Consider the following 26,817-nt stretch of genomic DNA (forward strand, 5'->3'; position numbering starts at 1 on the left):
ATCTCATTTTATCGTCTCGCTGTTATGAACAGTATTCAATATTTTACAATAAAAACAGCAGGTGATTAAAATCAAGCATTTATTGAACATTCCAATTTCTTTATTATGAAGAAAAAGCGAAGACATCATGTAAAAGGTTGCGTCTTCTTTAATCTTTCTAATTTTGTTAAGATTTCTAAATTGTTTAATCTAATGTCTCTAGATGTTATTTTTGTGGTGAAATTCACACTTCGTATGTTTCATATTGATACATCCATTGAATTTGGTGGGATTTTCCCAATAACACATTGGATAATTAATCATTTTAAAATACTGACCCTTCTTGCATTATCGCCAACAATTAATTTCATTAGTCTTTTCAAATATCATTGGTACAGCAGAGCTAGAAAATCAACAAGATGAATCAAAATTATGACACGTCACAGAATTTCAGTTATGCATATCATTATTTGCAATAATTTTAATGTTATGCAACACGGCTTGTATTAAGAAGAATTTTTTTCCTCTTTCATATAGTCATGTATCTATTTATCTTATTCCTAACACAAATGATGACATAAAAACATTTTGCTAGGTATGACTTTAAAAATTGCGTCTTATTGGAGTAAAAAGATCACTTCTTCACGTGATAGTACACGTGATTTTTTTCTGGTCTATAATTGTTAAACTTGTTGTAAGATGGACTATTTAAAATATTTGTTTGCTCGAAAAGTTCACAAATTGACAAAAATTAGCATGATGAACTGTCAAGTCCAACCGCCATCAAGTTTGAAGTATCTCTGATTATTGAGATGCGACAAAATTAATCAAAATTATAGACTTCGTGATTAATTACTCTGATATTCCCATTTTAAATAAAGGCTGCCCCTAAAATTTTGAGCCCCCTAACTTTTACTTGCTTCTCACGCCGGAGATCATATTACTTGTTTATCTGGATCTAAACTTTACAAAATGACAAAACTTCATTGACCATGTTTAAAGTTGGAATGTTGACGATTTCAGAGAAGCTCTGTTTATCGATTTCCTTAACTTCCTAAATTATAAATCTTTAATTTTTGAGCTATTTTACATGTAAAAGGCTGGCTGCCCCGTCTTCCTTTATTAGTATTTCAGTTAGTTTGCATGTAATTCAGGATGTTCAATAATTGAAATAAATAATAGTAAACTGTGTAAGGTGTATTGGCATAAAGCTTTCAAGTCAAAACGTCTTTGTGTTCACTTCAGTCATAGCTAAAATAAAAAATTTGCATTTCATATTCTATTGGGTATGAACAGAATTGAATATCTTACAATAAAAACAGCAGGTGATTAAAATTGAAATTTTAGTGAACATTCCAATTTCTTTATTATCAAGCAGAAGCGTAGGCATCACGTAGTTGGTTGTGTCGTCTTTAAGGTTTCTTAATTTGTGAAGGTATGTTGATTTTAAACTCTACCTGTAGTTGTTTCTTTTGATGTAATCTGTCACAAATGACTTATATAAATAATTTCAATGCTAAAGGCATGTGTTATACGGACAACACTTGTAAATTTTGATGAAATTTTTAAACCAACGGAAATTTATACTGGACATTTTACCATTGAAAAGTACGGACCATTCTCATTTTTACATAAACTGCACATACCAAAAGTTTATTTTAAATATTATTATAAGGAGAAGATAGAAAATTGACACAACGAGTCAAAATAATGACACGTCAAAAAATGTTAGATAGGCATGTCATTATGTGCAGTAAGTTTTACTTTTTCAAACATGGCTTTTATCATGACTTGTACAACATTTTACTTTTTTCATTAATTTGTTACGTCTTATACAATTTACAAATCTTCTGTTAAACATATTCTGAATCGTCAACCAAAAACACTCAACAAGATCTTAAATATCTTTGATCAATTTAGATTGTATGTCAACGCACAACCATCAATAATTTAGTGAATATAGGACCAGAATATTTACATCAAAAGAGAGTGTAAAGTTTACTATCTATGTCTTTATATTTCGCAAACTTCACGTTAGATAACTATGGAACAATTAATTGCTACAGATTTGCATGATCACTATTTTTGTGTCCTTTCTGTGTCTTTATTGAAAGGCACTTTTGATATGAACAAGATTTGTCGATTTCGATGGGAGTTTTTAAACAATCATAAATAAATCTTAAATAATTTAACGTTGGAAAACACTTAATATTCCAGCATCATTTCTAGCAATACGATGTAATTAATCAAATATTCTGATAGTTCATTTCAAATATTATTCATACAACTTCTCTGAATAATCAACAAAAAGTGTTAAAATAATGACACGTCACAGAATTTCAGTTATGCACATCATAAATGCGGAATGATTTTAATTTTATCTAACATGGCTTTTATCAAAAAGAATTTTTTCCACATTCATTCTATCATCTAGCTATTTATCTTATTCGTAACACAGATGATGACATAAAATCTTGTTAGGAAAGTCTTTAGAAATTGCACCTACAGGGAGTAAAAAGCTCACTTCTTCACGTGATAGTACATGTGATTATTTTCTGGTCTGTAATTGTTAAACGTGTTGTAAGATTAACTATTTTAAATATTTGTTTGTGTCAAAAAATCACGCAATGACAAAACTTTGCATGATTAACTGTCAAGTCCAAACGCTATCAATTTTGAAGTATCTCTGATTACTGAGATGTGACAAAATTAACGAAAATTATATACTTCGAGATTAATTACTCTGAAATTCTTTTTTTAAATATAGACTGCACCTAAATTCTTGTGCCCCCAACTTTAACTTGCTTCTCACGCCCCTTATCAAATTATATGTTCATCCGAATCAAAAGTTTATAAATTGACAAAACTTCATTGACCACAATTAAAAGTTGGAACGGTGACAATTTCAGAAACGCTCTTTTTATCGATTTTCTTAACTTCTGAAATTATAAATCTTTAATTTTTCAGCTATCTTATTTGTAAAAGTTGGCTGCCCCGTCTTCCTTTATGATTATTTCAGTTAGTTTGCTGCCAATGAGGTGTCAGGCGGGAAACGGATTCTCAATATAAATATTAGAGCCCAACAAATAATTTTAAACATAGTCATAAACAATTTGGTTTTATGAAATTTATCAAAAGAGTGACGTTTCGTCTTTACTCAAGACATCTTCAGACTAATTAGGAAGTTAACAAGAATATGGATTTATACAGAGCTATTTACTTAAATTGAGGTATCAGGTTACTGTGAATGTGTAAGTGTGATGTGATGTAAGTGTGATGTAAGTGTGATGTAAGTGTGATGTATTGTTAGGGTGAGGTGTTGAGACTAGAAAAGCTTAAGCATGATGGAGCTGCCTTGGGTGTTAAGTGAAGGTTTTAGTTTGGAGATGAGGAGGCTTTCGTGGATCATGAGGTCAAATGTGTCGGAGCAGGATGAGATGATTTTAAAATCGTCTGGCGAAGCAGGGTGGTTGGAGGAGTTAATATGAGAAAGAATACTTGACATTAATGGGTTCGTATAGCGTTTTCCAGTCAAAGGAGAGATCCCCAAGTGTTCCGAGATTCTGGTGTGTAAGTGGCGTATGGTTTGACCCACATACGACGCGGAACAGCATCGACATGTGTATAAATAAACACTTACATCACACTTGCAATACACTTACATCACACTTACATCACATCACACTTACACATTCAAAGTAATCTGATACCTCAAACTATGTAAATAGCTCTATATATATCTATATTCTTGTTAACTTCCTAATTAGTCTCAAGATGTCTTGAGTAAAGACGAAACGTCACTCTTTTAATAACTTTCATAAAACCAATATGTTTTTGACTATGTTTAAAATTATTTAATGGGCTCTAATATTTATATTGAGAATCAGTTAGTTTGGATTTAAGTCAAGATGTTCAATAATTGAAATAAATAATAGTAAACTGTAAAAGGTTTATTGGCATGAAGCTTCCAAGTCAATACTTCTTTGTGTTTACTTCAGTCATAGCTAAAATAAATAATTTGCCTTTCATATTCAATTGGGTATGAACAGAATTCAATATTCTACAATAAAAACAGCAGGTGATTAAAATTGAACATTTAAGAACATTCCAATTTTTTTATTATCAAACAGAAGCAAAGACATCACGTAGTCGGTTGTGTCGTCTTTAAGGTTTCTTAATTTGCCAAGGTATGTTGGTTTTAAATTCTATCTGTAGTTGTTTGTTTTGATGTAATCTGTCAGATGTGACTTATATAAATAAATTCAGTACTATACGCATGTTTTATACGGAAAACGCTTGTCAATTTTGATGAAACTTTTAAACAAACCGTAATTTATTTTGGACATTTTACCTTTGGAGAGTACGAATCTTTCTCATTTTTACATAAACTACACATTCCAAAAGCTTATTTAAACATTATTTGTATGGAGAAGCTACATATTGACAAGATGATTCAAAATAATGACACGTCAAAGAATGTTAGATATGCATGTCATTATGCTCAGTAGTTTTACTTTTTCAAACATGACTTTTATCATGACTTGTACAACATTTTACTTTTTTTATTAATCTGTTACGTCTTATACAATTTACAAATCTTCTGTTAAACATATTCTGAATCGTCAACCAAAAACATGTATGTCAACGTACAACTATTAATATATTAGTGAATATAGGACCAGAATATTTACATCGAAAGAGAGTGTAAAATTTATAATCTAGATCTTTACATTTCGCAAATTTTGCGTTAGATATCTATGGAACAATTAGTTGCTACAGATTTGTATGATAACTAATTTTGTGTCCTTTCTGTGTCTTTCTTGAAAGGCAATTTAAATATGAATAAGATTTGTTGATTTTGATGGTATTTTTTAAGCAATCATAAACAAATCTTAGATAATTTAACGTAGGAAAACACTTAATATTCCAGCATCATCGCTAGCAATACGATGTATTTAATCAAATATTCCGATAGTTCATTTCAAATATTATTCATACAACAGGTCTAAAAAATCAACAGGATGTGTTAAAATTATGACACGTCACAGAATTTCAGTTATGCATATCATAAATGCGGAATGATTTTAATTTCATCCAACACGGCTTTTATCAAGAAGAATTTTTTTCCTCTTTCATATAGTCATTTATCTATTTATCTTATTCCTAACACAGATGATGCCATAAAAACGTTTCGCTAGGTATGTCTTTAGAAATTGCGCCCACTTGGACTAAAAAGCTCACTTCTTCACGTGATAGTACACGTGATTATTATTTTGGTCTATAATTGTTAAACTTGTTGTAAGGTTAACTATTTTAAATATTTGTTTGCGTCAAAAAATCACGCAATGACAAAACTTTGCATGATTAACTGTCAAGTGCAAACGCTATCAATTTTGAAGTACCTCTGATTACTGAGATGTGACAAAATTAACGAAAATTATAGATTTCGAGATTAATTACTCTGAAATTCCTATTTTAAATAAAGACTGCCCCTAAATTCTAGTGCCCCCCACCTTTAACTTGCTTCTCAAGCCCCTGATCAAATTATTTGTTTATACGGATCAAAAGTTTACAAAATGACAAAACTTCATTCACCACAATTCAAAGTTGGAACGCTGACAATTTCAGAGAAGCTCTGTTTATCGATTTTCTTAACTTCCTAAATTATAAATCTTTAATTTTTGAGCTATTTTATTTGTAAAAGGCTGGGTGCCCTGTCTTCCTTTATGATTATTTCAGACAGTTTGCATTTAAGTCAGGATGTTCAATAATTGAAATAAATTATAGTAAACTGTGATAGGCTTATTGGCATAAAGCTTCCAAGTCAATACTTTTTTGTGTTTACCTCAGTCATAGCTAAAATGAAAAATTTGCATTTCATGTTCTATTGGTTATGAACAGAATTCAATATTTTGCAATAAAAACAGCAGGTGATTAAAATTGAACATTTAGGAACATTCCAATTTCTTTATTATCAAGCAGAAGCAAAGGCTTCATGTAGTTGGTTGTGTCGTCTTTAATCTTTCTGAATTTGAGAAGGTATGTTGACTATAAATTTTACCTATCATAGTGTCATCGTTTCTTTCTATGCCTAGAATTTTTTTATACTAGTCATAAAAAACCTGAATGTCAATTTCGTGGCAGAATTAACAATTCATATAATTTATATTGCTACATCTGTTGATTTTCGTGGGATTTTCCCAATAACACATTGGATAATTTATCATTTCAAAATACTGACCTTTCTTGCATTATCACCAACAATTACTTTCACTAGTCTTTTCAAATCTCATTGGTACGGCAGAGCTAAAAATTCAACAAGATGAATCAAAATTATGATACGTCGCAGAAAATCAGTTATGCATATCATTATGCGTAATAATTTTAATTTTATCTAACATGGCTTTTATCAAGAAGAGTTTTTTTCCTCATTCATATAGTCATCTATCTATTTATCTTATTCGTAACACAGATGATGACATAAAGACATTTTGCTAGGTATGTTTTCAGAAATTGCACCTACTTGGAATAAAAAGCTTACTTCTTCACGTGATAGTGCACGTGATTTTTCCTGGTCTATAATTGTTCATTTTATTGTAAGATGGACTATTTAAAATATTTGTCTGGGTCAAAAATTCACAAAATGACAAAACTTTTCATGATTAACTGTCAAGTCCAAACGCTATTAATTTTGAAGTATCTCTGATTACTGAGATGTGACAAAATTAACGAAAATTATAGACTTTGAGATTAATTACTCTGAAATTCTCTTTTTAAGTAAAGACTGCCCCTAAAATCTTGAGCCCGCCAACTTTTACTTGCTTCTCACGCCCCTGATCAAATTATTTGTTTATCCGTATCAAAATTTACAAAACGACAAAACTTCATTGACCACGTTTCAAAGTTGGTTCGCTGACAATTTCATTGTGTTTACTTCAGTCATAGCTAAAATAAAAAAATTTGCAAATTAGAATATCTATTGGGTATGAACAGAATTCAATATTTTACAATAAAAACAGCAGGTGATTAAAATCAAGCCTCTATTAAACATTCCAAATTCTTTATTATCAAGCAGAAGCAAAGTCATCATGTAGCTGGATGTGTCGTCTTTATTGTTTCTGAATTTGTGAGGGTATGTTTATTTTAAATTCCATCTGTAATTGTTTGTTTTTTTGTAATCTATCACAAATGACTTATCAATAATTTCAGTACTACGCATGTGTTATACGGACAACACTTGATGAAATTTTTAAACAAACGCTAATTTATTTTGGACATTTTACCATTGGAAAGTAAGTACCTTTCTCACATTAACATAAGTACACATTCCAAAAGTTTATTTTAAATATTATATGTATGGAGAAGATACAAAATTGACAAGATCATTTAAAATACTGACTTGTCAAAGAATGTTAGATATGCATGTCATTATGTGCAATAATTTTACTTTTTCTAACATGGCTTTTATCAAGACGTAAACAACATTTTACTTTTTTCATTAAATTGTTACGTCTTATACAATTTACAAATTTTCTGTTAAACATATTCTGAATCGTCAACGAAAAACACTTAACAAGATCCTAAAGATCTTTGGTCAATTTAGATGGTTTGTCTACGTACAACGATTAATAGTTTAGTGAATATAGGACCAGAATATTTACACCAAAAGAGAGTGTAAAGCCTGTTTTCCACTAGCCACGTATCGTAACGTATCGTAGCAAAACGTAACATGGCGCATGCGTGCTTATGAATTTGATGGTCAATATGCACAAGCACGCATGCGCCATGTTACGTTTTGCTACGATACATTACGATACGTGGCAAGTGGAGAAGAGGCTTAAAGTTTATTATCTAGATCTTTATTTTCGCAAATTTTGCGTTAGATAACTATGGATCAATTAGTGGCTACAGATTTGCATGATCACTATTTTTGTGTTCTTTCTGTGTCTTTGTTGAAAGGCATTTTTGATATGAATAACATTTGTTGAGATTGATGGGTTATTTAAACAATCACAAATAAATTTTAGATAATTTAACGTTGGAAAACACTGAACTTTCCAGCATCATCGCTAGCAATACGATGTAATTAATCAAATATTCTGATTCAGTGGACGTCTTTTTAGCTTTTTATTAACTGCTTACGCAAACAACCCCATGGAGTTAAGCTCAAATGCCCGACGGTCACTTAAACTTCAGCCAAACTCAATTGTTTTGTAAGAAACAGACACGTGGAACTGTTTTTGGTGTAAATGTAAGACAAATTTTTTGAGCTTTTTTGTCATTTTTAGGTTTTCCAAAACATTTTAAGTGTTAGGCATGTTTTAAGAAACTTTAATGACTAACAATAGGCACTCCCTATAGGGCTTTTCAGTAACTATTTACAAAATTAAATACATATACATATTTGTCTTATAAATGTATGTAAAAAAAGATTATTATTAAAAGGATTTTTAAAAATAAAAGTAACATTTCAAGATGGAACTACAAAAGATCTTTCAAAGCTTTTTTAAAAGAATCAAGAGACTTGGAATCTTTCACATCTTTGTCTGAATTGTTCCACAATTTGACTGCCCTATATGAAAATGTGCGTTGGCCCGTTGATGTTTTGAACCTCGGAATTTGAAATAGGTCTCTATTACGGGTGGCCCGATCGTGAGGACTCTTATGGAACTTTTTGCAGAGATATTCGGGGGCAAGGTTCTTTACGCACTTGTATGTCAAGAAGTGCGTAAGAAACACTGAGATTCAGGGACGATGGCCTCGGCAACATTTGTGATTAGCCTGTTGAGGACTACTCGGGCCAAAACCTTGCCTGCGATGCAGAGGAGGGATATGCCTCGATGGTTGTCACATGAGGTCTTATCGCCTTTCCTCTTATAGATGTGCACGACGGCAGCATCTTTGAAGTCCTGGGGGACCTTGACAACTTTGCAAACCTCCTGGAACAGGGATGTCAGTTTGTCCAGGAGTGCCTGGCCTCTGTTCTTGTAGACGTCAGCTGGAATGCCATCAGGCCCAGGAGCCTTTCCAGACCCTGTCTGCTTGAGGGCTTTCGCAACCTCGTCTCTGGTGGGTGGGTCGGCAATTTCCTCTTTGATTGGCAGCTGGGGGAGGGACTCAGTGGCTTCTTCGTTCATCTGTGACTCGCTATTCAGCAGCTTGTTGAAGTGTTCAGCCCAGCGTGAAAGTATGTCAGCTTTGTCTGTTAGCAATGTCATTCGGTCTGCAGACCTGATGGGGGTACAGCCTGACGATTTTGGACTGTACACCGCGCGAAGCCCATCGTGGAGCTTTTTTGAGTCGTGAGCATCAGCTGCCACTTGGATTTCTTCGGCTTTCTTTTTCCACCAGGCGTTCTTCATTTCCCGCAGCTTGTGTTGCACATGCTGCCTCACTTGCTGGTAGTCTTGCTTCTTCTTCTCGCAAGCTTTGTCCCCTATAAGGTCACTGTGAGTCTTATGGAGCCTGTCAATAAGCCTGTTGATCTCAGCGTCATTCTCGTCAAACCAGTCTCGATGTTAACGCTCAACGTATCCAAGTACACAAGCTGCAGAGTTGTAGACGGCTTCTATGAAAGTGCTCCAGTCTTCCTCTATATCCTCGCCCGTGATGTTAATGTTTCCCAGGGCTACATCTAGCTTCTCTTGCAGCTCTTCTTTGTTGGGTGGAATGCGAGCTACATTCAACTTCCTCAGTGGCTTCTCTCTTGCTGATTTGTTCTTTCTGGCGAGCTGGATGTTCATCTTGCTTCGTAGCAGGCGGTGATCAGACCAACAGTCGGCACCTCGCATGCAGCGTGTGATGTGCACGTCTCTGCGGTCACTCTGGCGGACGATTACGTAGTCCAGCATGTGCCACTGTTTGGAGCGAGGGTACATCCATGTGCTCTTCATCTTGTCAGCTTGTTGAAAGAGAGTGTTAGTAATGGTTAGCTCGTGCTGTGCGCACAGAGATAGTAGCATCAGGCCATTGTAGTTGCACTTGCCAGTTCCATGGCGACCCAGGATGTTTGGCCATATGGTGTAGTCTACTCCAACTCGTGCGTTAAAGTCTCCAAGGATGATGAGTTTGTCTCTGCGGTCAACACTGGAGAGTAGCTGGTTGAGCTCTTCATAGAAGGCTTCCTTCACTTCATCTGGGTTTGTCATTGTAGGGGCGTAGGAGCTGACAATTGTTGCGTTGCAGTCTTTCTGGAGTTTCAGCCGCAGGGTCATGAGGCGATCGCTGATGCCCTGTGGCAAGCTGACTAGTCGCCTTGCGAGCTGAGTGCGTATGGCAAATTCCACGCCTGAGTGTCTTGGATCGCCAATGTCCACGCAGTAGAAGGTGTAGCCCCACCGACCTCATCCAGTTGAGTTTCATCTGCAAGTCTGGTCTCACTAAATGCGGCTATGTCCAACTGGTATTGTCCAAGCAACCTTGCTATTAGAGCAGTGCGTCGCTCTGGTCTGTCTCCTCTGTCCAACAGCGTTTTCACGTTCCATGCCCCAATGGTTAAGCGCTTTCTTGTTTTGTTATCCTTAGTTGTACGACCGCTTAGTTGGATGCCCAGGCAGGTGCGGTTCCTGCAAGGTGCAAGTAGAGCAGGCTTTGTTTAGGGATCGCAGTGCTAACCCTAAAGAGGGCTGCTCTGTCACTGCGAGAGGATACGGGCGCCGTATCTGCCCGAGGTTTACGGCGGACGACCATCAATTCGCATCTGCCTGCCTGCAGAGTCATGGCTAAGATCTTTCACCAGCATCCTCTGCCTGTTCCCGTCACCATTTCTCCATCGCCACAGGACTTGAGATAGCTGGCGCAAAAAAGGGGTGGTTGCATCACTTGATTCCGGCAAACCTGCTTGCCTGACCAGCACAAGTGAATTTTTTAGGTGAAGAGGGGATGTGCATGCCCGTCTCCACCCTCTCGCCTACTGACGCTCAATGCTCCACAGGTGCAGAAGCTGCCACGTGTAGAGCAGCCCCAGCAGGTGCAGCTTTCTTCTTCGGAGTATCTGTCTCCTAGCCCTTCCCGTGACCAAGCACACCGCAAGGCAGCGGAGGTTTGGAGTCAGGGTTTTCCTTCCCTTAGGTGGGATACCTTCCTGGGTTAACGAGCCACCACCTGCCCGAAGCATCTGGTTTTAAGGCGCCAGAGACCCGCCTTCGCCCTTTCTCCTGTCGGTAAAAGCAGTTCCGCCGGGGTTAGAAGTAAAGCCACACGAGCAGGCCAGGAGTTGGACTTGGTTGACAGAGGCTGTTTGAGACGTACGCCGTAAGGAGCATTTTGTAAACACCGGGAGCTTATCCCCGGAGCCACTCCTGGCTGTGTCAACTTTGAAACCAATGATAATCAATCTACGTAACGTTATAACACGAAGAATGTACAAATCCGCCAAGGTTAAACTGGGAAGTTAAAAAATTGAAACTATTCATGTTGTGATAAATATTGCAAAAGTCTCCCAGTGTAGAAGCAAGTTTAAGGGCCATTTCGCTAGCGACTGACGTGGTACAAATTCCGTGCCCACCCACTCGCAAAATCCTGGCAACCAAACTGTAGCCAAATGCCTAAATGCAGGAAAACTAAAATGTCCAATTGCGTTGTTTTTAACTGCCATCCTCGATATTCATTTACACTTACAAGTAAAACTGTAACATTACGTAGCTATGTTTGATCTTCAACAATTTTAATTATCTAAAAACTCAAATTAAAGAACAAATTTATATTGATATAAATAATTTTATGACCCTTAGATGCAGTCAAGAGAAAAAATTAATAACTTCTACCTGCGAGAAACACTTGCAGATGTTAGAAAGAAACTTGTTGATGTTTTTATCGATGAGTGGAACACTCATTGCGGAAAAGACCACGGAGAATGGGATAATTCCCACGTTAGTGGTCAGATATTGTTCAATGATGAAATTTCAAAAAGGAGACCTCCTAACAAAGATATTCTGTCAAATTTTCAAAATGGTGACACCAGTAAGTGGGATTGTACGACGCTATTCGCAGCAATATTGTATTCAAACTTAATTGGAACAAAAATTGATCCAAAAGTTAGAGATGCTGTGAATGAACTTCGTGAAGTAAGAAACAAAACCGCTCATAATGATGATGGTAAATTATCAGATGCTGAATTTCACAAAATGGTTTGTGATATTGAAAAGTCGTTTAAAGACTTGAAATTTTTACTCCCTAAAATTTCACTTTCACTCACTGAAATTAGTGAAATAAAAAGTCAACGAAACCTATTTTATTCTTTTCAAGTACTTCCTTGCAAACCAAATCACGATGTGGTTAAACGTACAGAGTTACTTAAACAAATCACAGCAGATCTCAATAACTTGCGCAGTACTAACAATAATGAACTAACATATTACTATATTTCTGGTAATCCTGGCAGTGGTAAATCTCAATTAGCCAGACAAATTTGCGAAGATATGTTTAAGTCAGTAGACTGGGAACATAACACAACATTTGTGATGACACTAGAAGGAAATGTTGCAGAATCAGTTTTAAAAACTTATGCTGAACTTTGTCAACGATTAAACAATGATAAAACTGTCATTGAAAATATTCGGAAAGAAGCAAAAAGCAGCAAAGAGAAAATTAAAAATTTTCAATTATTGCTGACACAGCAACTGAAATCTTGGCAAACATGGTGGATTGTTGTAGATAACGTGATTGAACTTCATAAAATTTATCCATTATTACCTCAAGTTGGTGATCATAGCTGGGAAAATGGTCAAATTATAGTAACTGTCCAAAATACAGATGCTATACCATCAGATGGAAATCTAAGTAAACACATTTCAGTTAGTCATGGTATGAACAATGAAGAATGTCAAAAACTTCTATCTGTCCCTTCTGATATTCATAATAAAGATGAAAAACTTTTAAAGGATTTATCAGACAAATTAGATCGTCAACCGTTGTTCCTGGCAAATGCTGCTTCCTACGTACGTGAAGTAAGAAGTATAGATCCGACATTCACGTGGGAGAAGTATTTTGACAAGTTGAATAAAGGAGAGCGACAGAACATGGATGCAATTGTTCAAAAAAAAAACACATCTTACTTAGGAATGAAAACTGTTATGTTAGCAGTTCAAAAAAATGCTGAAGAATCCATCTTGTTGGAACATGTTTTTAAACTTTTCTCAATAATATCTTTCGATCCCTTACCACAAGATGTAATAATACAATTTATTACAACCATTGATCCACAAAAATCTGCAGAAGATGTCTGTCTTCAATTAAAGCATTGTTCTTTATTTCTTCAAACGGAAAACAATGACATTCGCCTGCACAGCGTTGTACACGAAGCCATCATAAATTATTCATCCCAGACCTATGGCTGTAAACAAAACGAAAATAATTCTCAAAAGTCTGCAGCTGATCTTGCCTGCCAAGTTGCTTGGGCACTAAATCATTTTGAAGGCAGAGAAGATGAAATCACAATAATTCCACATCTAATTCAATTCATAACAAATTTATCATTTCAACAATTCCTAAATAAGTTGATCGATGTAAAATCATCAAAACAAAAACTTGATGAAAAAAATTGGAATATTGCCAAATATTTTGTAGATGTTTTGGAAAGATTTTGCAACTATAAACTTGCAACTAAAGTACTTAATGAAATAACAGACATTCAAACTAAAGTGTTAGGTGTTGATCACATTGATGTTTCAAATTCGTACAACGAGCTGGGTGTATTGCTTTTGAAAAATGGAGAATATAAAAATGCTAAAGATTTTCTCGAGCGAGCAATGGGATTTCAAGCAAAAACACTTGGACCTGACCATGTTGATATTGCAGAAACGTACAACAATCTGGGTTCAGTTTACGATTATATGGGAGAGTACGAAAAAGCAAAAGATTTTCATGAACGAGCGATGAAAATTCAAACGAAAACATTTGCACCTGACGGTGTTAATATTGCGTCAACGTACAACAATCTGGGTTCGGTTTACCAAAATATGGGAGAGTACGAAAAAGCAAAAGATTTTTATGAACGAGCGATGAAAATTCAAACGAAAACATTTGGACCTGACCATGTTGAGATCGCGACAACATACAACAATCTGGGTTTGGTTTACGATCATATGGGAGAGTACGAAAAAGCAAAAGATTTTTATGAACGAGGGATAGAAATTAAAACAAAAGCATTTGGACCTGACCATGTTAATATTACGACTACGTACAACAATATGGGTTCAGTTTACAGTAAAATGGGAGAGTACGAAAAAGCAAAAGATTTTTATGAACGAGCGATACAAATTCAATTGAAAACATTTGGACCTGACCATGTTAATACTGCGCCAACGTACAACAATCTGGGTTCGGTTTACAAAAATATGGGTGAGAACGAAAAAGCAAAAGAATTTTTTGAACGAGCGATAGAAATTGAAACGAAAACATTTGGACCTGACCATGTTAATATTGCGACAAGGTACAACAATCTGGGTTTGATTTACAGTGATATGGGAGAGTACGAAAAAGCAAGAGATATTTATGAACGAGTGATGAAAATTGAAAAGAAAATATTTGGACCTGACCATGTTAAAATTGCGTTAAGGTACAACAATCTGGGTACGGTTTACTATAATATGGGAGAGTACGAAAAAGCAAAAGATTTTTTTGAACGAGCGATAGAAATTGAAACGAAAGCATTTGGACCTGACCATGTTGATATTGCGACAAAGTACAACAATCTGGGTTCAGTTTACGATAAATTGGGAGAGTACGAAAAAGCAAGAGATTTTTATGAACGAGCGATGACAATTCAAACGAAAACATTTGGACCTGACCATGTTAATATTGCGACAATGTACAACAATCTGGGTTGGGTTTACGATAATATGGGAGAGTACGAAAAAGCAAATGATTTTTATGAACGAGCGATAGAAATTAAAACGAAAACATTTGGACCTGACCATGTTAATATTGAGACAACGTACAACAATCTGGGTTTGGTTTACAATAAAATGGGAGAGTACGAAAAAGCAATAGATTTTTTTGAACGAGCGATAAAAATTCAAACAAAATCACTTGGACCTGACCATGTTAAGATTGGGATAACGTTCAGCAATCTGGGTTTGGTTTACAATAACATGAGAGAGTACGAAAAAGCAAAAGATTTTTTTGAACGAGCAATAAAAATTCAAACAAAATCATTTGGACCTGACCATGTTAATATTGGGACAATGTACAGCAATCTGGGTTGGGTTTACAGTGAAATGGAAGAGTACGAAAAAGCAAAAGATTTTTATGAACGAGCGATGAAAATTCAAACGAAAACTTTTGGACCTGACCATGTTGATATTGCGTTAACCTACAACAATCTGAGTTCTGTTTACAGTAAAATGGGAGAGTACGAAAAAGCAAAAGATTTTTTTGAACGAGCGATAAAAATTCAAACGAAAGCATTTGGAACTGACCATGTTAGTATTGCGACAATGTACAACAATCTGGGTTCGGTTTACAGAGATATGGGAGAGTACGAAAAAGCAAAAGATTCTTATGAACGAGCGATGAAAATTAAAACAAAAGCATTTGGACCTGACCATGATAATATTGCGGCAACGTACAACAATCTGGGTTCGGTTTACGAGGAGATGGGAGAGTACGAAAAAGCAAAAGATTTTTATGAACGAGCGATAGAAATTGAAACGAAAACATTTGGACCTGACCATGTTAATATTGCGTCAACGTACAACAATCTGGGTTTGGTTTACAGTAAAATGGGAGAGTACGAAAAAGCAAAAGATTTTTATGAACGAGCGATGAAAATTCAAACGAAAGCATTTGGACCTGACCATGTTAGTATTACGACATTGTACAGCAATCTGGGTTTGGTGTACTATAAAATGGGAGAGTACGAAAAAGCAAAAGATTTTTTTGAACGAGCGATAGAAATTGAAACGAAAGCATTTGGACCTGACCATGTTAATATTGGGACAACGTACATCAAACTGGGTGAAGTTTACACTCAATTGGGAGAGTACAAAAAAGCAAAAGATTTTTATGAACGAGGGATGAAAATTGAAGTGAAAGCAATTGGACCTGACCATGTTAATATTGCGAAAACGTACAACAATCTGGGTTTTGTTTACAGTAAAATGGAAGAGTACGAAAAAGCAAAAGATTTTTATGAACGAGCAATAGAAATTATGTTAAAAACATTCGGACCTGACCATATTAATATTGCGACAACGTACGACAATCTGGGTTCGGTTTACGAGGAGATGGGAGAGTACGAAAAAGCAAAAGATTTTTATGAACGAGCGATGAAAATTCAAAGGAAAACATTTGTACCTGACGGTATTAATATTGCGACAATGTACAACTATCTGGGTTCGGTTTACGAGGATATGGCAGAGTACGAAAAAGCAAAAGATTTTTATGAACGAGCATTAGAAATTCAAACAAAAACATTTGGACCTGACCATGTTAATATTGCAACAACGTACAACAATCTGGGTTCTGTTTACAGTAAAATGGGAGAGTACGAAAAAGCAAAAGATTTGTTTGAACGAGCGATGAAAATTAAATCGAAAACATTTGTACCTGATCATGTTAATATTACGAGAAATGAATCACGCTGTAATTTACTGTGATAGGAAAACACAAAAAAACAACATAACAAAGTTTATAACAAGCAATAGAACTTGAAAGTGAAGCATTTGACCTCTATATTTATCTTTTATTTGCCAACAGCTAAGTCTTCCGTTTTGGAAAAACGTTTCACGAGATAAAGGAAGAAAAAAAGGACGAAAGACAGTTGTACTTTCAGTTTAGAGCGATAAAAATTGAAACGAAATCATTTGGACATGAACATGTACTGCAATAATATACAACAATCTTCATTTGGTTATAAACAAACAATAGATATTCAAACTGAAGCATTTGGACTTCTATTTATCTTTTATTTGCTAGAAGCTAAAATACTTCTGTCTTTGAGAAACCGAACAAGGAGATAGAAGAAGAGGAAATGAATTTGTAGCTCATTTTCAATGATGAAGAAAATCAATTTCTCTTTTCATTTTAGGTATGTCTTCTTACAGCTGATTAGAAACAGTTGTATTGTAGATTTCTTTTAACAAAAGTTCAACGAACAACAGTTGTTTATTTATAAAAGGTATAAATATATTATTGACAATATTCAAACATTTGTATTTTCAAGTTTTCAACTGTCATTTATTTACTGGAACAGTTTTTAATGAGAAACTTGTATGGAACTATCAAAGTATATTTATGAGTTTAGTTTGCAATATCTAGCTATTCAGAAGTTTTGAAGTTCCTTAAAATGAATGTTGTTGGGTCATTTTCTTGTATAATGAGAGTAAATAGTGATCTTACAGCGACCATGATCATGTAACATCCCTTTTTAAAATGTTGAAAAGCCCATAAGATTTGCTTTGCTATATAAGTATGAATACAGTCTTTTCTATATTTAATTCTATTCATTCATACAATTTACAAAATATACTTTCTATTTATGAGAATTGTAGTTGTTTGAAATGGACATGCAGTTGTTATTTGATTCAATCATACTTGATTTGGGGACTAACAACTTAGTTGTTGTGACATTGCATTGTTTTTTTTTACTTTGAAGGAAATATTTATTTATTGATTTAATCATTTAATGATTGATTCAATAATACTTTTTTATAGTTTAAACTATAAAGGCAATGTAAAGTAAAAGTTATAAATAACCTGAAGAAAAAAAAGTAGGATATCATTGCCATAGCATTGAAGTAAAAATGACTCATTTAACTGTCAGACTACCCGATTTTAGACTATCAGATTTATTAATATGTAAAAAATCCCAGCAGTGGCACAGATAACAGGTTAATTAGGGGGCACAAATTCATACATGCATGTCTTAATCTGTTGAAAACAATGGATTTCAAAAGAACTCAATGTGATAGAACATGAATATATGAATATGTGCCTCCTACCCAAAATAAAGAGTCTGCTATGTCATTTATTCCCAGGGCATCTTGAAGAGCTCTGGCATTGACAGAAGTAAAAATGACTCATTTAACTGTCAGACTACCAGATTTTAGACTATCAGATTTACTAATATGTAAAAAATCCCAGCAGTGGCACAGATAACAGGTTAATTAGGGGGGGGGCACAAATTCATACATGCATGTCTTAATCTGTTGAAAACAATGGATTTCAAAAGAACTCAATGTGATAGAACATGAATATATGAATATGTGCCTCCTACCCAAAATAAAGAGTCTGCTATGTCATTTATTCCCAGGGCATCTTGAAGAGCTCTGGCATTATGTGTAACAGTTAGTATTTCATTTTGCAAAGAACTTCTTATTATTTTTTTTCTAAAACATTATTTGAACATTAGAGAACTTGTGTACAAACCATAAAAAGTTTGTATTAGGAATATATTTCTAGGGCAACACCTTCCTTAAAAGTATGTATCCATGTTCAGGAGTGAATGACATGATTAGACATTTTTGGCTAATGTCTTTACAACTGATAAGAACAGTAAATGAGTCATTTCTACTGGTGTCTTTACTACTGATATGGACAGTAATGAGTCATTTTCATTGCTATGACATTCATGTCTTGCTTTTGCTTTAGTTTATACTTTACATTGCTTTGAAACTGATTCTCCCAGCTACACAATTCTTTTAAACACAAATTAGATTTTACCATTTATCACAGTGAACAGAAATTTGTATGTTTACACAGCAAAGCCAGTGTTTGGGCTTTTTAAAACTTACTAAGCACTATAAATTTTTCATGTAAATAATGTACATTTTAAGATTTTTTTATTAAACAACAAAAAGAACCAAACAAACACTCCATTAAAACCTTTGCCTACAGAAATTGAAAATACAACTGTTGCTGGTCAGCTAAAGGAGAAAGAAAACAAACCCAAAAGCCAGGGCTAACAAAGCATCTTGTTCCTTGAAATGGAGCCACAAAACCATTTCTTTCTGCAAAGACTAAACACAATAAAAATCCTTTGCTGACAAGCGTTTTGGTAGACCTGACAATGTAATTTATCTTTACTTATGTTTTAGGTAGTGATGTAGCCAAGAAAAATGGGGCTTTTACTCTAATCATGTGTGTCTGCCCATATTTTCTGTTGTAATCTCATATGTAGTGTAGTGAGTAACGAAAAAGTAATTGAACAGCAAAATATTTATTTTCATAGCACTGGTAGACTTGCTATAGACCAGGGGCGGATCTAGGATTTTTCAAACATCAGTAATAAAACGTCGGAGGCGCTCCGCACTTGGGGGGGTCTCCCCTGAGAAATTTTGAATTTCAGATCCTTGAAAATGCCATTTTCAGCGTTTTAGAGCAATACATAATGTATTTTGTGGACATAGTTTTTGCGTAGAAACAACACATTTTGCTTACGTGTTTTTCAAAAAAAAAATATGAAGTGAACAATACTTGAATGCTTTGACAAATATTTAGGCTCATTATCATGTCAAATATATGGCTCATTAGCATGTCTAGGAACGTAAAATTTATTTTATAATAATGCTTTTCAAAAACAGATATAGTCTTTAAAAATTTCTACCAAATTGTCAGGCATAGACCCCCCTAGAGACCCCCATTCAAACCTCTATGTAATGAGTTAAGTTAGAAATTCGGTACTACAAGTGACAGTTCATAGATATAGAAAAGCTCAGACTTCAAAACATGTAAGTTTATTGTAACCCTTTACCCATCTCATGCCAGTTTTGAAAAAACTCAAAATTTTTTTCTGCCAAAGATTGAGCAAAAATTATCAGAGTGAAAATTTGCAATTAAGGACAGCTTAATGCCATAAATGTTTATTATGGGATAAAAATGAAGTTAATTATCAGCTGAAATACCTTCTTCAAGGATACCACTGTCATTAGCACTGTGCATTTTCTTCAAGTCTTCTGAATGTTTACCACCATTTTTCTCAGCATATGCCAACAGCCTGTGACGCCCGACTTTGTTGAAGTTTACCTTTACCTGTGTAGCTACGTCTTTATTCCCCATAACTTTTGCAAATTCAGCCTTGATCTGTAGTAATATAATATACAGCAGTTACCTATAAGCTTTGCTAAACTTATGTACGTATTTTATGGGATGAAAATACTACTAGCTACTAACGTATAGCAGATTTTTTAAAGGAGGGAACATTTCAACAACTTCCATTATTCTTCTGACGTCTTCGTGGACAAGTGATCACCTTGAAGCATAGCATGCAGCCATCAACTCCTGAATTTTTTCATAATCCTTTTTAGCTGACTGCCACTTCTTTTTTGTTTTTGATACAACTGCTGTAAGATCTTTACTTTCGCACGGCTCGGGAACGTTCGTCCAACAATGACTGTTCCTTTTCTTTGTTGTTTTGCCTTTAGTTTGCGAAACATTGGTAACAGGCGTGTTAGATCTCTTTCTTTGCAATTTTTTTAATTGGTTATAGATTTTCATCTCAAAAGATCCCTATAAAAGAAAGCTTTCACTTAAAAGTAGTAAAAGACAAGTAAATTTATTTTTTATCATTTACAAAATAGAGACGCAAGCAGCCCATTACAACAAAAACGCATATAACAAAGTGATAATGTAAATTTGCATCACATAGTTTCGATTAGGGGATGGGATGGGAAGAAGGTGTCCTTCTCTTCAAAATACTAAAGCCTAGTTAAATGTTTGTAAATGATGATCGTCCAGGTTAATAAAGTCCTGAGAAGGACTGTTTTTGATGTTGTTGACTGACGTTTCGACAACATCAAAAACAGTCCTTCTCAGGACTTTATTAACCTGGACGATCATCATTTACAAACATATAACGATACTCCCGGGTTCAAACCATTTACTTTAAAGCCTAGTTAACATATATTTGTATATAATTGTTGTAACTCTATCGGCGTTGAAGGTTCATATAAATTATAAGTTTATGAGAACGCGCGTTGTAATTGTTGTAAGTAATTTAATCGCAAAAATTCTGGAGTTAGTCAAATCAAAAGCACTTGTGATTAGAGATAAATGGAGGATGCCACTACAATTGGTAAAATATGTAACAGAATTTAACAAAAGAAGTCTGACATCCTTTGCCAACAAATACGTTCTCACAGAAATCACATCCACTCTAGACAAGTAGTAACCCAAACCACACCCATGCTATTCCCAAACACACACCCCTGCCGAAAAATCGTGGATACACATCCCTGATTTACATTTTTGTGTTAGTTAGTTAGTCACCACCCAGTTATTCATTTTAGCAGGCATGATTATAAGAAATTGAGGTGTGACGTCATTAAATGTATTTATCATGACTGTTAGCAAAAAGAATGTGTGGTTTCTTTAAAAGAGATTTATTGAGGCAAGTTAAACTTTGTAACTGCCCAAAATGCTTTATGATGTACAAAGTTTTAACTTGTCTGGCAAAATCGCTTTTGAAAAATCATACATTCTTATTTTTGCTAACAGTAAAATACAATTAATGACATCACACATGTCAGCTATAAAAAATTCCTATTACTTACAAGGAGCTAACATTCATGTGATCAACATTCATTATTATTTGACACATACGTATAATGAAACAAAACAAAATAATAATTGAACAAAATGTCATATTATAAACACTTTTAAGTATCATTCACCCATGGCTTTGAGTTTGCATCCAATAGTTGATCCTTCAGGAATGGATATTATTCAACAATCATAAGTGCAATCATTACACGTTCTGTTTTGCTGGGATGGTTTGTAAATCTCAGCACACTAGTGCAGACATTTCTGATGAGCTCGTTAATCAGATTTGAGTGTAAATACTCTGTTTTCAGCTTCAACAGCATAAAAATACTAAAACACAAAAATACTTATTGTGACCTGTCTTCCCTCCCCCCAAAAAATGGTTAGAGGCTATTTTAGGGGCAAGGTAATGTCAGAAATTTAGAAATACAATTGTGGTTTTGAAATTGGTAAAATGGCTAAAGAAATGGCTGTTGAGAGATTAACTCTAAAACAAAAGCTGATCATTCATCAGCTCACCTCTATAAGTACTTAAACCTTAATAACTTTTGTAAGCCTTCAACTTTAACCACACACTTAAGCATAATATTCTTACTATTCTAAATAATAAATGAGCTGATGTTAGTGTATTGTACTTACATGATTTGGAATTTTGTAGTTTCGTAAGAAATCCTTAAACAAGTAAAATATTACTAAATTGCAAATTAGACTTTTACAAGTACTTCAAGTTCCAATTATTGAACAAATGACAATAAACTTGAATACTTTTGGGGTACGGGAATTTGCATTAAGAGCATTTGGGCACTATAAATTACAATTGAACTATTAATGAATGTTCACAGCAAGTTTAAGTAGGAATGAGCTTAGGAGAGGGGAGTGAAGGAGCAGGACTTGTGGTGGTGCTGTTACTTTTATCACTACAAAAAATACAAATAAAACCAACAATAGAAATCTCGTAACATTAATAAAGAGGTTATAAGATTTCAACAAATGTGTACAACATAATATGTATAGCAACAAGTTATCAAAGTCTAATCTGAACTAAAGGACCTTCCACCCCCAATACAGAACCATTGTGGATCATGACTATATGTATTATTATATGTAACCATGACTATATGTATTATTATATGGAACCATGACTATATTTATTATTATATGTAACCATGACTATATGTATTATTATATGGAACCATGACTATATGTATTATTATATGTAATCATGACTATATGTATTATTATATGGAACCATGACTATATGTATTATTATATGTAACCATAACTATATGTATTATTATATGGAACCATGACTATATTTATTATTATATGTAACCATGACTATATGTATTATTATATGGAACCATGACTATATGTATTATTATATGGAACCATGACTATATGTAATATTATATGCAACCATGACTATATGTATTATTATATGGAACCATGACTATATGTATTATTATATGTAACCATAACTATATGTATTATTATATGGAACCATGACTATATGTATTATTATATGTAACCATAACTATATGTATTATTATATGGAACCATGACTATATGTATTATTATATGTAACCATGACTATATGTATTATTATATGTAACCATAACTATATGTATTATTATATGGAACCAACACTATATGTATTATTATATGGAACCATGACTATATGTATTATTATATGGAACCATGACTATATGTATTATTATATGTAACCATAACTATATGTATTATTATATGTAACCATAACTATATGTATTATTATATGTAACCATAACTATATGTATTATTATATGGAACCATGACTATATGTATTATTATATGGAACCATGACTATATGTATTATTATATGTTACCATAACTATATGTATTATTATATGGAACCATGACTATATGTAGTATTATATGGAACCATGACTATATGTATTATTATATGGAACCATGACTATATGTATTATTATATGTAACCATAACTATATGTATTATTATATGGAACCAACACTATATGTATTATTATATGGAACCATGACTATATGTATTATTATATTTAACCATGACTATATGTATTATTATATGGAACCATGACTATATGTATTATTATATGTTACCATAACTATATGTATTATTATATGGAACCATGACTATATGTATTATTATATGTAACCATGACTATATGTATTATTATATGTAACCATAACTATATGTATTATTATATGGAACCAACACTATATGTATTATTATATGGAACCATGACTATATGTATTATTATATGGAACCATGACTATATGTATTATTATATGGAACCATGACTATATGTATTATTATATGTAACCATAACTATATGTATTATTATATGTAACCATAACTATATGTATTATTATATGTAACCATAACTATATGTATTATTATATGGAACCATGACTATATGTATTATTATATGGAACCATGACTATATGTATTATTATATGGAACCATGACTATATGTATTATTATATGTAACCATGACTATATGTATTATTATATGGAACCATGACTATATGTATTATTATATGTTACCATAACTATATGTATTATTATATGGAACCATGACTATATGTATTATTATATGGAACCATGACTATATGTATTATTATATGTAACCATAACTATATGTATTATTATATGGAACCATGACTATATGTATTATTATATGGAACCATGACTATATGTATTATTATATGTAACCATGACTATATGTATTATTATATGGAACCATGACTATATGTATTATTATATGTAACCATGACTATATGTATTATTATATGGAACCATGACTATATGTATTATTATATGGAACCATGACTATATGTATTATTATATGTAACCATGACTATATGTATTATTATATGTAATGATGACTATATGTATTATTATATGTAACCATGACTATATGTATTATTATATGTAACCATGACTATATGTATTATTATATGGAACCATGACTATATGTATTATTATATGTAACCATGACTATATGTATTATTATATGGAACCATGACTATATGTATTATTATATGGAACCATGACTATATGTATTATTATATGTAACCATGACTATATGTATTATTATATGTAATGATGACTATATGTATTATTATATGTAACCATGACTATATGTATTATTATATGTAACCATGACTATATGTATTATTATATGGAACCATGACTATATGTATTATTATATGTAACCATGACTATATGTATTATTATATGTAACCATGACTATATGTATTATTATATGTAATGATGACTATATGTATTATTATATGTAACCATAACTATATGTATTATTTAATGGAACCATAACTATATGTATTATTATATGTTACCATGACTATATGTATTATTATATGTAATCATGACTATATGTATTATTATATGTAATCATGACTATATGTATTATTATATGTAATCATGACTATATGTATTATTATATGTAACCATGACTATATGTATTATTATATGGAACCATAACTATATGTATTATTATATGGAACCATAACTATGTGTATTATTATATGGAACCATAACTATATGTATTATTATATGTAACCATAACTATATGTATTATTATATGTAACGATGACTATACGTATTATTATATGGAACCATGACTATACGTATTATTATATGTAACCATGACTATATGTATTATTATATGTAACCATGACTATATGTATTATTATATGTAACTATGACTATATGTATTATTACATGAAACCATGACTATATGTATTATTATATGGAACCATAACTATATGTATTATTATATGGAACCATAACTATACGTATTATTATATGTAACCATGACTATATGTATTATTATATGGAACCATGACTATATTTATTATTATATGTAACCATGACTATATGTATTATTATATGGAACCATGACTATATGTATTATTATATGGAACCATGACTATATGTATTATTATATGGAACCATGACTATATTTATTATTATATGTAACCATGACTATATGTATTATTATATGTAACCATGACTATATGTATTATTATATGGAACCATGACTATATGTATTATTATAAGTAACCATGACTGTATGTATTATTATATGGAACCATGACTATATGTATTATTATATGGAACCATGACTATATGTATTATTATATGTAACCATGACTATATGTATTATTATATGTAACCATGACTATATGTATTATTATATGTAACCATGACTATATGTATTATAATATGTAACCATGACTATATGTATTATTATATGTAACCATGACTATATGTATTATTATATGTAACAATGACTGTATGTATTATTACATGGAACCATGACTATATGTATTATTATATGTAACCATGACTATATGTATTATTATAAGTAACCATGACTATATGTATTATAATATGTAACCATGACTATATGTATTATTATATGTAACCATGACTATATGTATTATTATATTTAACAATGACTATATGTATTATTATATGGAACCATGACTATATGTATTATTATATGTAGCCATGACTGTAGGTATTATTATATGTAACCATGACTATATGTATTATTATATGTAACCATGACTATATGTATTATTATATGTAACCATGACTATATGTATTATTATATGGAACCATGACTATATGTATTATTATATGTAGCCATGACTGTAGGTATTATTATATGTAACCATGACTATATGTATTATTATATGTAACCATGACTATATGTATTATTACCAAAATTATCAGCAACAGAAGTGCACCAACCTGAATTGGTGTTACAGGTCAGCTGTCACTCTAAAGAAGAAATATTAAACCAGCATATCATTATGCTGCAAATTTTGATGAATGCACATGGTGCACACAATTTAACAATGATTTGGGTTTGTAAACAACGTAGGTCTCGTGAGCAAAACAAGCTGTTTTCGTCGCTGTCAATGAATAAAAGCGTTATATATATGAGAAATGTCTTAAAATATTTCAAAGATAACTGTTATGTCTAACTTGGGAGAAATTTTCCACATAATGTCAAAATTTTAGCAATGTCTTCTTCTAGGTTTTCATAAAAAGCGTCTTACTAACATATAAATATTTACAACTACCTTGAAATTTTTCAATGACTTCATTATCCACTCCATTCTTTTTCAATAATGTGGACAATTCAGAGGTGGTCAAATCATTAAATGAAGGCATTGCAGACGTTCGGTGCAAATGTTACGACTAGACTACAAAAACGACCAGCAAATAAGTGAAATGACTTAAAAAATTGTTACTATATTGGCCATTACGGCGATTGCGCGTGCGCGTCTGGCTTGCACAGTGATT

At 32.9% G+C, this 26,817-nt stretch overlaps 3 protein-coding genes and 1 long non-coding RNA gene across 4 annotated transcripts in view; 3 read left to right on the forward strand and 1 right to left on the reverse strand.

Moving 5' to 3' along the window:
- Positions 1–14,692, forward strand: part of LOC124441054 — a 61,275-nt gene extending 46,583 nt beyond the window's left edge. Inside the window, exons 8-11 of the mRNA XM_046991484.1 lie at positions 5,962–6,018; positions 7,052–7,111; positions 11,712–14,442; positions 14,664–14,692. Coding sequence (XP_046847440.1) covers positions 11,712–14,442; positions 14,664–14,692 — 2,760 coding nt within the window. The 5' untranslated portion in view covers positions 5,962–6,018; positions 7,052–7,111. The remainder of the gene's footprint in view (positions 1–5,961; positions 6,019–7,051; positions 7,112–11,711; positions 14,443–14,663) is intronic.
- Positions 1,201–26,817, forward strand: part of LOC124443379 — a 71,587-nt gene continuing 45,970 nt past the window's right edge. Inside the window, exon 1 of the mRNA XM_046993874.1 lies at positions 1,201–1,414. The gene's annotated coding sequence lies outside the window, so the exon portion shown is untranslated. The remainder of the gene's footprint in view (positions 1,415–26,817) is intronic.
- Positions 15,057–17,028, forward strand: LOC124441056 (kinesin light chain-like). Its single transcript, XM_046991485.1, has 2 exons — positions 15,057–15,687; positions 17,009–17,028. The coding sequence occupies exons 1-2, from the start codon at positions 15,072–15,074 to the stop codon at positions 17,026–17,028; spliced, it is 636 nt and encodes a 211-aa protein (XP_046847441.1). The 5' UTR covers positions 15,057–15,071.
- Positions 19,173–26,801, reverse strand: LOC124443389. Its single transcript, XR_006947645.1, has 7 exons — positions 26,595–26,801; positions 26,260–26,289; positions 22,099–22,376; positions 21,591–21,789; positions 20,092–20,427; positions 19,824–20,001; positions 19,173–19,183 (listed from the first exon to the last, which is right to left on the reverse strand). It is a non-coding gene; the product is annotated as an uncharacterized LOC124443389 (long non-coding RNA).

Source organism: Xenia sp. Carnegie-2017, unplaced genomic scaffold (genome assembly GCF_021976095.1).
Source record: "Xenia sp. Carnegie-2017 unplaced genomic scaffold, XeniaSp_v1 HiC_scaffold_20, whole genome shotgun sequence".
Classification (NCBI taxonomy): Eukaryota; Metazoa; Cnidaria; class Anthozoa; order Malacalcyonacea; family Xeniidae; genus Xenia; species Xenia sp. Carnegie-2017.